The 13,885-nt window shown below is 40.1% G+C and overlaps 1 protein-coding gene across 5 annotated transcripts in view; it reads left to right on the top strand.

Annotated features, from left to right (window-relative positions):
- The window catches only part of ANKRD6 (ankyrin repeat domain 6), an 86,946-nt gene that overhangs the window by 18,917 nt on the left and 54,144 nt on the right, over positions 1 to 13,885 (top strand). For 4 of the 5 annotated variants that reach the window (XM_038394960.2, XM_043510656.1, XM_043510655.1 and 1 more), the window contains one exon: positions 8,887 to 9,158. In XM_038394960.2, the coding sequence (XP_038250888.1) occupies positions 9,039 to 9,158 (120 nt within the window). In that variant the 5' untranslated portion in view covers positions 8,887 to 9,038. Of the gene's footprint in view, positions 1 to 6,206; positions 6,269 to 8,886; positions 9,159 to 13,885 lie in introns of all 5 variants that reach the window. The other variant, XM_043510651.1, reaches the window with a different exon arrangement.

Here is a 13,885-nt window from a genome sequence, read left to right on the forward strand (position 1 = left end):
GAAAAGGTCAGTGGCATGAAGACTATACTCAGTGCTATTTTGGCATCAGGAAGATCTTTCAAAGATGGTGAATGCAGATATAGCCTTTCTTCCTGTTCTGACAATCTCCTGATGCTGCACTGATGCACATCTGTTCTCATTCATCAGAAATGATGGTCTTAATGTTGGGTTTACTGGGTGAGTTTCTATGACATGTGTTATATAGTAAATTAGATTAGATTATCATAATGATCCCTTCTGGCCTTAAAATCTACACATCTGTGATCATATTTCTCTCCTGATCTTTTCCAGTATGTCATTACTTTTTAAAATGTTCACAAAATTTACTATTTTTTTCTTTACCATTGGCTAAAGATAGGCCTTTTGAAAGTGAAAGATTGATAGTGCTGGTGCAGACCACTGCTTTGCAAGCTTCCCCACATATCTTTTTCAGTGCTCCTCAGTCCTGACCTGCATCATTCCTCTGTTTCTGTCCTGGGCCTCTCTTAAGTGCGGGCTGCAGAAGGTGGAGTATTACATCAACTTGTAAGGTAGCTTTTCAATGGGGGTAATCGTCCACTAGTGAGTGGGAAGAGAATAAGACCACTGTGCTCATTTTCAGTTTGACATTGGAACGTAGACCCTTGAAGGTGAAAGGTTGATACCAGCATTCCTTTAATCCAACACACTACCCACTCCCAGAACCAGACTTTATCCAGAAATAAAACTCATTCATTTCAGAACCATTTTTGTCATCTGAAGGAAAGCAAATTAAAGAACTCAAATGAGAGAATTTGCCATGGAGAAGAATCTGTGAATAACAAAGCAGAGGCAAAATAGCAAGCTCAAGAGGAAGAGAAATGAATTTTGGAAAGGATTTTAAAATGTAGGCCCAATCCTGCTCCCATTAAATTTTGTGGGAGTTTTGCCATTGACTTCAGCGGCAGGTGAATAAGGTCCTAATTTTGCAATAGCTGAATCTAATGCAGAAGATGATGGCAGTAAGGAAGATTTCTCAACATCTAGTAATCCCACTGTGCTTGAATTTCTTCATGCCTGCAAAGCACAAAGAGCTCTGTTCTCACTCAAGCCCGACCAAATGTCTGGGTCAGTTCCCAGGGCGCAGACCCCAACACTTCTGTGAAATATCAGTGAGCTGATAAAACATTCTGGCTGTTAATATGCAAAGGAACACCCAAGCGTCTAACGTGTGTGTTTACACACACGTACTGTTTCGTATTAAACAACGTATTTTGTTTTGTTATATCAGTATTGTTTGGCTAGAAAATGCTTACTGAGAGGTAAGCTTGCTTTTATAGACTGTCTTTGAAAAGTGTGTGTGTGCACTGGTGTGTGTGGTTTGAAGGAGCTGAGGGGAAACAATAAAGTTTTGAAACTTAGTTATAGTAAGAAGATAACTTGAGGAACGCTATATATAAAATACTAATAATGTTGAATATTATGGAAGGTGCAACATGGCAGTCAGAGCATTTATAAACAAATAAGCTCTTGAATCAATGTGGAGTATGTTACCTTTAGACAGGTTTTTCCCAAAGGTAATGAAAGTCAGGGCGTCAGGTTGGTAAGAGAGAAAATACATAAAGTGGGGGTGGGGATGGGGATGGGGGCGAGGGGAGGTGGAGGTGGAGGAAGCATCTGTCTGTACAAGAAGATCAATGGCATTTCAGTGATGAGTTTAAGGGCTTGGTCACACTTGCACATTATACTGCAGTAAAGCCGCCCAGAGTGCTCTACCTTACTCCCTATCCACACTGGCAAGGCACGTAGAGTGGTTTGACTCCCTGGCTGGAGCGCTCCTGGTACTCCACCTCCTCGAGAGGATAATGGCTGTTGTGTATTGGCTGAAACACCTCAGGGTCAGTGTGAACAAGGAGTTAAGTTACTGTGCTCTGATTGACCTCTGGAAAGGTCCCATAATCCCTTTAAGCCAAATGAAAAGAAAAGGAGTACTTGTGGCACCTTAGAGACTAACAAATTTATTTGAGCATAAGCTTTCGTGAGCTACAGCTTCATCAGATGAAATGAGCTGTAGCTCACGAAAGCTTATGCTCAAATAAATTTGTTAGTCTCTAAGGTGCCACAAGTCCTCCTTTTCTTTTTGCGGATACAGACTAACACGGCTGCTACTCTGAAACCTGTAATTAAGCCAAGTGGTCACTCTTCCCTTTGTTGTGAGATTGTTGCAGGAATATGGAAGTGTCCTTTCAAAGCTCCATTTCAGACAGTGGCTGCTTATCTGATCAGACAAACATTTACTGTTTGCTTTGAGTGAGAGGCAGGGGTGGTTGGGGGGACTGAACTTACAAGACAGCATGCTGACACACTCTCAGCACTCCAAAAACCCACTCTCTCTCCCCCCACATACGCACAACACACTCCACCCCATCCCCCTTATTTGAAAAGCACGTTGCAGCCACTTGAACGCCGGGATAGCTGCCCATAATGCACTTCTCCCAATGCCGCTGCAAATGTGGCCACGCCAGTTCACTTGAAGCTGTCAATGTGGACAGACTGCGGTGCTTTCCTTAGTGTGCTCTCCGAAGGCTGGCTTAACCCAAAGCACTCTACAGCTGCAAGTATAGCTATAGCCTAAATTGCAACCTTGATCCCCATATAATCTCATCTGAATGTGTATCTGCCTCTTTTTATAATTTAGGGCATGGCTACACTGGAAACTTCAAAGTGCTGTCGCGGGAGCGCTCCCACAGCAGTGCTTTGAAGTGCGAATGTGGTTGTGCGCGAGCGCTGGGAGAGAGCTCTCCCAGCTCTCCTGGTAATCCACCTCCACGAGGGGATTAGCTCCAACTGCTGGGACCATGGCTCCCAGCACTGGTGCACTGTTTACACTAGCACTTTAAAGCGCTCTGACTTGCTGCACTCAGGGGGGTGATTTTTCACACTAATCATTTTTATTAGTCACCATCTTTTTTTAGTTTAAAAATGTTCACCAATGTAAGAAGTGTGCTGCAAATAAATTATATTAATATATCTATTTGTGAAGAAAAATATGAATCAAATGTATATTGTCCCATAATTCATATCACTTTGCCTTTTTCCAGATAGCACTGCTACACTTTGATTTTTCCATTATAGTACTTTTTGCTGACCATGTCCTCCTTTGGAAAGAGTATTGTCTTATTGCAAAGCACATTCATGATCAATTTGTATTGGAGACATTTGAGAATCTGAAAAGAGCAGTTAAAGGAAGAAAAGATGTGACATCCTGGAGAATCCTTAAAATATCAAGAGTTTGATGGTGGTTAGAAAGAAATAAAAGCTGCATAGGCACTGACTCCATAAGTGCTCTGGGACTGGAGCACCCATGGGAAAAAAACAGTGGATGCTCAGCACCCACCAGTGGCCAAGCTCATCAGCTCCTCCCTCTTCCCCCAGCTCCTCCCGCCAGCCAGTGGGCCCTGCCGATCAGCTCCTTCCCTCTCTCCCAGCTCCTCCTGCCTGCCACAGATCAGCTGTGCTGGGGGGAGGGGGGTAGGAGGCGCTGGGGACAGAGCAAGGGCAGGGCACACTTGGGGGAGGAGGTGGGGCAGAGGTGGGGCCTTGGGGGAAAGTGGGGTGGGGCTTGGAGCAGAGCGGGGTGGAGTACCCCCTGGGGAAATTAGAAAGTTGGCGCCTCTGAAAAGCTATACCTGCATCCAGGAGACTGGGGAGTGAACAGCCCATGAGTCTGGGAAAAAATCAAATTCTTCGTAGCAGATAAATATGCAGAATGCAAAACTATTATTTATGTTGCATCCTTTGTTCAAAATATGATCATATTATTTACAGTGAGAGAGCGAGTAGCGAGAACTTTGTACAGATTTTAATGCGCTGATGTGCATATTAATAGGAAAGGAAACATATGCTACACTGAAAGTGATTGGAGCAAAAGAAGAGAATTGCAATATGAGCATGTAAAGTGCCATTTAAGAACTAATTATGGTTATTAAATATTAATAGTGTAAAATATTGCTGCAAAATGCATGGTCTTTATTATGTGAGTGTCAGTAGTGAGTCCATAATTTGGGTTATGTAGTGATTTGCACGTAAAGCAGCATTAAAATCCTCCTTTTTTTGTTCATTATACTGTATAGTAAGAAGTTATGATGGGTGTTTTTCTTGAAAGACTTGGGAACATTTTTGGTGGGCGGGTGAGGAATGGAGTTTGTCCATTGCAGGGAAAAAAATTGTGATTCTTTATTTATAGTATATGTGCCTTGATATCATGGTGACGGGCACGATGGAAATTCCTTGTTAGAGATGCAATTTTTCTTTTATCTAGACAGCAACTTAACTTGACCGCCATTATTAATGACCTATTGTCATGTGTTATATCCTTTCTATTTTGTTATTTTATTCAGTGTTTGTGGGGTTTATATATTTGATGGATTTATATATGTTGATTCCTTTGGAAGCTTTTCAATAATCTACTGAATATAAAGCAAGAAAATCCTGTGATTTTTGTCATTTTCTTATGAACAATATTGCCACTAAAAGATTCTTCTTCCCTAGGGTGACGTTAGAACAAGCAATGAGTAAAGCAATGGTTTATCTTTGCAATATGTCCTGGAAGTGCCATGATAGTGAGCTGTATGTATGGAATGATGTCATCACCAACTCCCTTCAGGCCTTTGAACATCCCTGAGATTTGATATTTCTACAAATTTCCAAAATTATTTGGCCTATTTTTTTAAAATAATCATTCTTATGCCTTTTGCTACTTGAGTCTTTGTGTAGGTAATGTTATTGATCAACTAGTCTAGTAATGATCACAGAGGAGGGCCTATACAGGTTTAGAGAAACCTACATTTTTGTCAGTTCTTTGGGCTCTGTATAGGAGAAACTGAATCCAAAGAGCTTTCTGACTTTGTCACTGAGCAACCATGCACCTTGTTTTGTTCACTTACAGATACAAAAATGTCCTAAGGTATATTCAGTACTGACTGAGTCATCCATTTGCTAGAATCTGTGGACATGTTGCGGATATCAATATCAGACCTTGTCAAGATTCATAGCACTGAGTCATTGCTACGGGTCTGAATTACTAATTCATGATGTTAGTAGGACTGTTGTCTTTGATGTTGCAGTAACGAGTGGGATACTGGGGCGGGGGGGAGACTGTTCTCAGAACTGAGTTCTCTATGGAGCTATGTTATTACTGGATCTGTGGTCATCACATCTGGCAGGCTTTCTTTGAGGGATGCAAAAAGTGGGTATTGCTTTGCTTACCTGCCCAAGGTAAGTATTCTGATACTAGATACAATGATGCAGCGAGGACGAATCTGAATGTAAAATATGTAAAAGCAAAATAAGTTCTCATATACTTTCTTTAGCTTGTGTTTGAATTGTGTCATGCTTTCATGAGGAAGCACTGTTCGGAGCCTAGTCACTGACACCAGGGAATTGGTATGAAGCACAAACCACATTGCAGAATTCTTTGTGCACAATTTGAGAGTGAGAACACAGCATATAATGGGTTTTAGTGTAGCACTTAGGCAGCTGTCTTTCTATTTACAGCATATATGAACATTTTAAAGAGGAGACTCTAGATGTGCAAGGTGGACAGAGAGTTAAATATTACTGGGAAGGGCATATACTGATGTCTCCCTGCCCTAGTGCAGTAACTCCTAGCTGGGGGGATTTGTTGAGGTGGAGTTTCCACATATCTGTTGCACTGGGAAAGGGTCATTTGTCAGAGTAAGTATAAGAGGGTTGCATCCGATGAAGTGAGCTGTAGCTCACGAAAGCTTATGCTCTAATAAATTTGTTAGTCTCTAAGGTGCCACCGGTACTCCTTTTCTTCCCTTTCTCACCATCTGCTTCTTTTGCCTCTCCTCACGAGAGAGAAAAAGTTGGTCTCTTGATCATCCAAGCTTTATTTACATCAAACATGCTTTTCTGAATTGTGAGTAATCCACAGTCCATAGCAGCTAAAGAAATATAAAGGGTCCAAACATGGGAATGCAGTTCATAGGTCAATACATATCTGAAAAGAAGGAAGATGAAAGGATGACTTTAGGAGACGTAAATAGCACAGTAGACAGACATAAAAATTGATGGCTGGATCCATTCCTTAATATGCTTTTATACGTGATTCAATCAGTGGAAGAGGCAAGAAGGAAAATGCATTATAGCAGCAATGCTATAACTGTAAATCACTTCAGAATCACAGAGCATGACAAGCTGAGAAGGCTAATGGTGTCTTCCAGAAAGAATTTACTGCAGTAATCAGAAAAGAGAGCAAGATAAGAAAAAAACCTAAAATCAAAAAGTGAGTACAATCTCTAATGTTTTACTTGCTAGTAGGGTAATTAACATGAGATCCTTTGCACTAAGTGATGGTGCTAAGCGTCTGCTGAGCCACAAATCATTTGAGTGTTTGTGAACATTTCTGTGGCTTCTAATTGTGTGGTTAAAGCTTGCATAATGCCTACATGGAATTTCTTTGTAAATCTCCTTTGAAACATCTGTCGGGAAAATGTTCACATTGTGCCTTCCTTAGAGATTCACTGTAAAGCTCTCAAAATCTCACTGATGTCACTGATTTTTATGAAAGGAGAAAAAATGAACTGTCTGGCCATAAATATTGTAAGATGATTAAAACCAGTTATAATTGTGCATGTGCAACTTTCTCAAACGCATGAGCAGCCAAATTAGAGGTAAAGATAGGAACAAATAAGTGACTGTAAAGCTGAGGGGGAATTCTAACAAGCAAGCAAATAGGTGGTCATGAAGGACAGGGAATGAGGAGAAACAGTAATGAAGGAACCTGGAAGCATCAATGACATGTTGTTAACAATACAGCTACAGCTCTGGCTGGTTCATCTTGTTTAAGCTTTGAAAAGCAAATACTTGGGGGTAAGATATAAATTTGATAGATCTTATAGACCAACCTATTTATTACAACCATTTACGTGACTTCTATCTTTAGTTACCCAGACTCCACGGGGATAGGTAGGTTTCCCCACTGCACTTTTTTGTTTGCTCTGCCCCTTGCTAATCTCAGCTGCTCCCACAGTTTGTGCTACCACCTTTATGATGACATCTTGCAAATCAACTGTGCCGCTTCACTTCTGACCTCTCAAACTCTGTCTAATCTTGCATATCTACCTGCCTTTCAACTGATTCACTGTGGATACCGCTCCACCATCTCCCTTCTTGATATTGCTAAAATCAATCCCTCCTTCATTTCAACAATCTAAAACCCTAAACCACACCTAAGTTATCTCTTGTCTTGACTGCTGTAATCTCCCATTTTCTGGTCTTTTTGTCTTTTACCTCTCCAGTCTATCCAAAAACAGCTGCAGCTATAATCTTCCTTTACTGCCCCCGACATTATTCCCACTCCTTTCATCACTTCACTGTCTTCCTCTTCCTTTCTGCATCCAGTGTTCTTTGTCTTCAGCTTTAAGTAACTTCTGAACACAGCCCCTTGCCACATATAATTTCTTCCTGTGCCCCATCTAGGTCCCTTTGTTGTCCCCACAATTTTTTCCCCCTCCCAATTGTCACCTTTTCCCAATCTCGGCTGACCAGCTAAATGCCTGATCCCTTCCTGGCTTGTATTGTGTCTGTCCAAGAGAGACTATAATTTTCTTGAGGTGTGGAGCTGTCTTACCTATGTTTTGTGAAATGCTATGCGCACCACCACCACCTGCCCCCAACTGGACTTCTATAAACAATAATTTTGTAAAAAGTCTTCTATCTAAGGAGCAGTTTCTGGCTTATGAATAATAAAATTTACAGTACTTTGACCCTAGATATTAGTTTGTGATATTAATGAAAACTGGCATATTTCGTCTTGCAGTAGGGCCCTAGGTTACCCATGTGACTGTGTACTCTCCCCAGTATTAGGGAAATGCAGTGGAATCTGGTTTTGAGTATTAAGACTGTTGATTATAAGGCATGTAAATTATGTTTATGTGGATGTGTTAGCTGCCTGACAGAAAGTTAGCCATACACTTAGAGACTGGTGGTTTCTATTTCAGTAGCTTGCATTATTACGACCCTGTCTTTGCTCCTGATGAATAGCATGTGGTTCTTTGTAAGAGACATGCTTTTCAGTTAACTGAATCATTATCCTCCTCCCTTGTAACCTAAAAACAAAATGATTTGAAATACACACTACACCTGGTATTGACTTTAAATAGCCCTATGGATTCTGTAAGTTTTGAATTTGAATTAGAGGTCCTGAATATACTTCGTTGTTGACTGTCTAACTGCTGTGCCAATGCTCTTTCTCTGCCTTAGGATCTGCACAGTGCTGCAGGCTGTGTTAGCAATGGCTGCAAGTGTGGACAGATAAATGAATGCAAGGAAATCTGTGCAAAGGCAAATTTACAATATGTGTAATACCTAATGAATTTGGAGATGGAAGAAATTTTCAGGGGAGAATTTATTTAAATATACTTTGTGGTTAAATTATGAGAAACAAAGTGAGCATGTCAATCAAGGAGTCAGTAGAGAGAGTACTTTTGTGAATGAGTGGGAATGCTGGGGAAGATCTGACTCACAAATAACCTCCCTGGAGTACTTTAAAAAAGGATGCATTCTCTACAGTGCATTGTCTTTGGATTGTTTCTAGCATCACTGTGGTATGAAGATGGCACCTATATGAGACCATAATTCTATCTGTAGCGTTGATGCCAATGTGGTTGAAGCAGAAACAAGAGGGAAGGTGGGAGGATACAATTAAAGTGTGTTGTATCCAAATCCTGTATGTCGCATGTAGAAATGCAACAGTTACACCTGTAGGATGCGTGATGGTTTTTTCCGTAGCCCTCTGATCTGAAGAAAATTCAAGAGCATTTCAGAGGTTCAGTGATGAGTGGCTGCAGTGTTTCCGTTTGCAAAATGTTGCTGATGGCAGTTTTGTTTTCTAATCACTAGGTCCAGAAGATGGCATAGTAATAAATTACCCTTCCAACGACCTGGGGTCTTTTTTCGCCTTTGCATGCAATGTTTGGACTGATCTGAAGCTTTCGTTTTGGACTGAAGGGACTTGTCCACTGCTTGCCTTGGAAACCTTTCTCTCCTAATTCATGAGCCAGCAGGATGCAGTCGCCGTGCTTTCAGAACGCCTTCTCATAGCTGCGTACAAAGGCCAAGTGGATAATGTGGTGCAGCTTATCAACAAGGGTGCCAAGGTAGCAGTTACCAAGGTAACAAGAGAAAAACTCTTTACAAATTCTCTGGGAACTAGTGTAACTGCTAAACCATTGTCTGTGATAATGTTCTTGTTGCTTTACAAATTTAAACATATGAGGGGGGGATTAGAAGTGTTTTGATTTTTCTTTAAATCTGAATTTATTAGCCAGCATTAACATGAAATAATACATTTATTTTCCTTCTCTGCTTCCAAGAAGGGGAAAATACAGAGCATCTCTACATATTGGACCTTTAAAATGTGCTGTGCTGGATGCCTGTGCAATGACATTTTTAAAATGTGCTTTGACTTTTGAGGAATGAACATGCTTTTAATAATGACAAGTTTCAGAGTAGGAGCCATGTTAGTCTGTATCCGCAAAAAGAAAAGGAGGACTTGTGGCACCTTAGAGACTAACAAATTTATTTGAGCAGAAGCTGTAGTGAGCTACAGCATCCGATGAAATGAGCTGTAGCTCACGAAAGCTTATGCTCAAATAAATTTGTTAGTCTCTAAGGTGCCACAAATCCTCCTTTTCTTTATGCTTTTAAAGTTCATCACCACAGAGAAAAAAATTGTTGGGGAAGGGAAATCTTGAGACTCTGCAAAAAGCTCAGGGTATCCTTCAGAGAGGAAGGAATAAAAGCTACCTGTTCTTGTAAGATAAAGTTGTGAGTTGTAATCATGTACTGTTCCTTAAGAGAAATGTCCTTTGATATTATGGGCTAAATTCTGGCTGCACTTAATGTGCAATCTCAGTGCAATTCCAAGGTTGAGGATTATAAACTTCATTTTCTATTCCAGGGTTGGAAAGTCAAGATTTGGCCCATTGTATCAAAGGACTTATAACAATGCTTATAATGAGATTTAAAAAAGAATGCAATTGAAATGAACCCACTGCCAGCTCTAACCATGTTATAAATAATATTTGCAAATAGTGCAAGTGACCTATGAAGAATTGCTAAGTCTGAGTGCTAAATATAGAAGAGTTTGAATCTGAACACAAATAGGCCTGAAACGATTTTTCTCAATATTTGTTAATCAAATCTGAATGTGAGAGGAATACTAATGAAAAATGGTGTTTTCTCCCTCGCTCCCTGCTTTTTTAATTTTATTTTAAACCACAAAAACTTGGAGTGCTCCCATCCTCCTCTCAATTTTCCTAGTGATCACCATATAAATCACAAGCCAAGATTCTCTATGAAAAAGTGTCATTAACATTTAAAAGAAAAACATTTCTAGGAGCTGAAGAGAAGATATAAAACCAACCCTTCAGGGGTTTTTACCTCACACTTAGTGATGTGTGAGGGGATGTTTTATCTGAATAGGTCAGTGGCTGCCTGTGAAGGAGCTGACATGCACTCCCACCCCAGCAACTAATTTTGCATATAGTTGGTTGTCACTGGAACCTGCTTTGCTTGCTAATGAGGCTTGTAGCTAGCTTTCTACTGCCTAGTCACACTCAGTCCTGCAACATCCTAACTAGCTTTGTAAGGCAGGAACCATGAGAGAGGGAATGGGTGGGTGGGAGAGACAATGTGACAGAGTGAGAGATGGAAAGGCTGGTCTGTGGTCTGCTACAGAATTTTAAAACTACAAAAATTAGTTGGGGAGGTGGAATTGGGAGAGGTTAGACCTTCAAGGTCTATCAGATCTGGGACAAGCTTAGTATTTGGCAAAATGCTGCCCTGAGGCATATTTAGTTTTAATTATGTTCATGGATCAATTGAGAACACAAAATTTGACTGAGAATATTAGCCTCCAGAACACAGCTCTAAGGGCTGTCGGTAGGTTTTAAACAGAAAATGTGAATACATTAGATAAGGTGCAGAAATAGATTAGAATGATCTATCAATGACACCTGCTTTCTGAGATGCTCCCTTTGCTGTGTTTGGATCATAGTTATTTATTTTTAAAGCCAGAGTGCCCTGTGGGAAAATCAATTTTATAGGGGTTTTTCCTGTTTATTGACCATAACCAGATGGCCTCTTGTTGATATGGTGACACTCAGAGCATAGGCCATAGTCATAGCAAATGTAAAAAGCTGTAGTAAAATTCTTACTTTGACTCTGTTGTCCAAGCATCTCTGCTTGTCATGATCTGTCTAAAGAAAGATATTTGAATGGTGGTGGGATTTTTAATAAGAGGACTCAACTTTGGATCTGTACCATGCCCTGATGGTAAGGAAAGTATTAAAGGAACAGCAGGCACACTACATACTCTCATCCCCACTATAATTTTGAATGCAGGTTCCACATAGTGTCAACTGCAAAATCCAGTGCTCTGCATTATAGATTCCAGCGTAACCATGGAGCTGATTTAACTACTCCATGAAATTGGTTAATGTAAACTATGGTTCTAATGTGAGATCGGTAGATAATGACTTGGTACAAATATAGCCTAACTTTGAATTATTCCGTTTGTTACAATGAGTGCAACGGAAGTGCAAATTATGACTTGACCCTGAATATATGTTTCATTTATTATTGAATGTTCATGATGGTGCTAAAATCTGTTGGATGTTTCAGTCCACCAAAAAAATTCAATTTGTTTTGGCGTACAAGTTCAGGTTGATTCTAGAGCTATGTAAAACTCAGCAAATTTCATTTGCAGGGGATCATATATATTTTAGATCCATGTGGCTTAATATCCTCCCCATTTTATTTGTTTTACACATTTGAATGGGCCTACAATCTCAAAGCAAAAGTCAGTCAACCATAAACTGTTGATTTTGCAACAAAACTATCCCAAGGTGCAAATTCCTAAATCACCCAGGTTCACAAGAAAGGTCTGTGAACTTAGTATGAGTTTGGAGTTCATAACAAATTATGAAGCATGGTGAGTTTCACATGGTATGAGTTACAATGTGAACTTCAGTTGGTGCTTATTGTTTATCCCAAGTGGCACATCACTCTATGACTATTGCTGACTTAAATTTTTCAAACCTGTGTAATAAAAATAATAACATTTAATAGCTGATTGTTCTAGTAAGACTGAAACACAGATTCTCTCTCTCTCTTCTTTCCCTAACACAAAAGTCTTTACAAAATTGACCATAAATAAAGATCTGTTTATTCACATCTGTATTTTGTGCCTGATCTGTACTCTACACTCTTTTATTTACATTCATCAGTTTTTGCTGTCAGAGTTGACATTACAGTCTATAAGATTTACCCTTAAAGGAAATTACAGTCAGGGGCCCTGATCTTGTCCTCTTACCCAGGAAAAATTCTTCTTGAAGTCAACAAGAGTTTTCTTGGAGTAAGAAGTGCAGAAGCAGACCCTCAGTTTGGAGGAAAAGGAAAAGTTCTGTTGTACTTTAGGACACCAAATAGACTGGCAAGTGTAACTGACTTCACAAAACACTGTGCAGAACTATGCATGCCTGAAGTAGCTGGGCTCTAGAGCAAGCTATTTGTCTAGAAATTCTTTATAGTTCTTTAGCCTCACTTGATTTATTGGGCACCAGTCAAGTAAAAGTGAGGCTTGTTTACCTTTCAAAACCAAGTCATTTCAAATGCTGGCTAGCTGGCAAGCCAATCCAATGCTCTTATCCTAAAAATGAAAGGTCACATGATGTGTTCATCGCTGCTTCAATAAACAAGAGTTTTATTGCAAAATGCTGTTTTAGTTTAGATTGCTATGTCTATATGTAAAGTGCTGTTTGCATTGGCTAGATGTTTGCATAGTATGAATAAAACTAAAGAAAGAAAATTCAATATAATTTTCATTAACGCTGAAATGCCCACTTCAGTGTTTGCTCAAAGATTTATTTATTGTTTGTTTTAGTCAGATTAGTAATTGAATGTGTTCAGCTGAGACCGTCAACTTCCATTGAAGTCCATAGGAGTTGCATGCATACAGCACCTCCACTGAAGTCAATAAGAGTTGAGGGCACTCGGAATCTTTTCAGGTTTTATATTTAAAATATAATAGGACAGCCTGAGCCATATGTTCCTCCCCTTTTTCTACTTCTCTGGGCTTCATTACCTGTTACTGTGGCTCTTCACTGAAGCACTGTAAATGGTGCTTTCCAAGTGCCATGATTTGGATATTTCTGCAGGTATTGTGCAGTGCTTTTAAAATAAATGGTAAAACCTACCTGTAAAGGGTTTGGGCCCTTTGGGGTATCATCTCATGTGCTGGGGTTTAATTGAGTCAGACTGTTCTGCCAGCCTGGGTCCCCTTTACCTGGGCTTTCTGGGTGAGGCTCACAAGCCTCTTCCAACAAAGCTCACAGGCAGGGCCACACCCAGCAACACAGAGAGACGGAGATCTGCTCTGGAATGATTCAGCTTTAAGGGCTTGCCCCAACACCCTGCTGCCCACTCCCTTTAAGGGGTACAAACCCAAAAGGTTTTATGAAATTTGCCCCCACCCTTAATGTGGAGGAAGATATGCACAACTTCTTGCAGCCCCCCCATTAGAAATTACATAAACTGGTTTTGATAATAAACAAAAAAAATTTTATTAACTACAAAAGTGAATACAAGAGATAATAGACAGAACAAAACAGATTACTGACCAAATAAAGCAAAATACGCAAGCTAAGCTCAATATACTTAAGAAACAGCTTACAAAATGTAATTTCTTACCTAAATTACCTGCAAAGTTTCTGTGGTTCAGAGTTCCAGTTATATTCCTTTTCAGACTGGACCCCTATCTCAGTCTGGACTCCCCTCTTGCCTTCCCTTCAGGTTGCTTTAGCAGTCTTTCTTCTTGGACAGACAGGCCATGAAGAGG

The sequence above is a fragment of the Dermochelys coriacea genome, chromosome 3, assembly GCF_009764565.3.
Source record: "Dermochelys coriacea isolate rDerCor1 chromosome 3, rDerCor1.pri.v4, whole genome shotgun sequence".
NCBI lineage: Eukaryota > Metazoa > Chordata > Testudines > Dermochelyidae > Dermochelys > Dermochelys coriacea.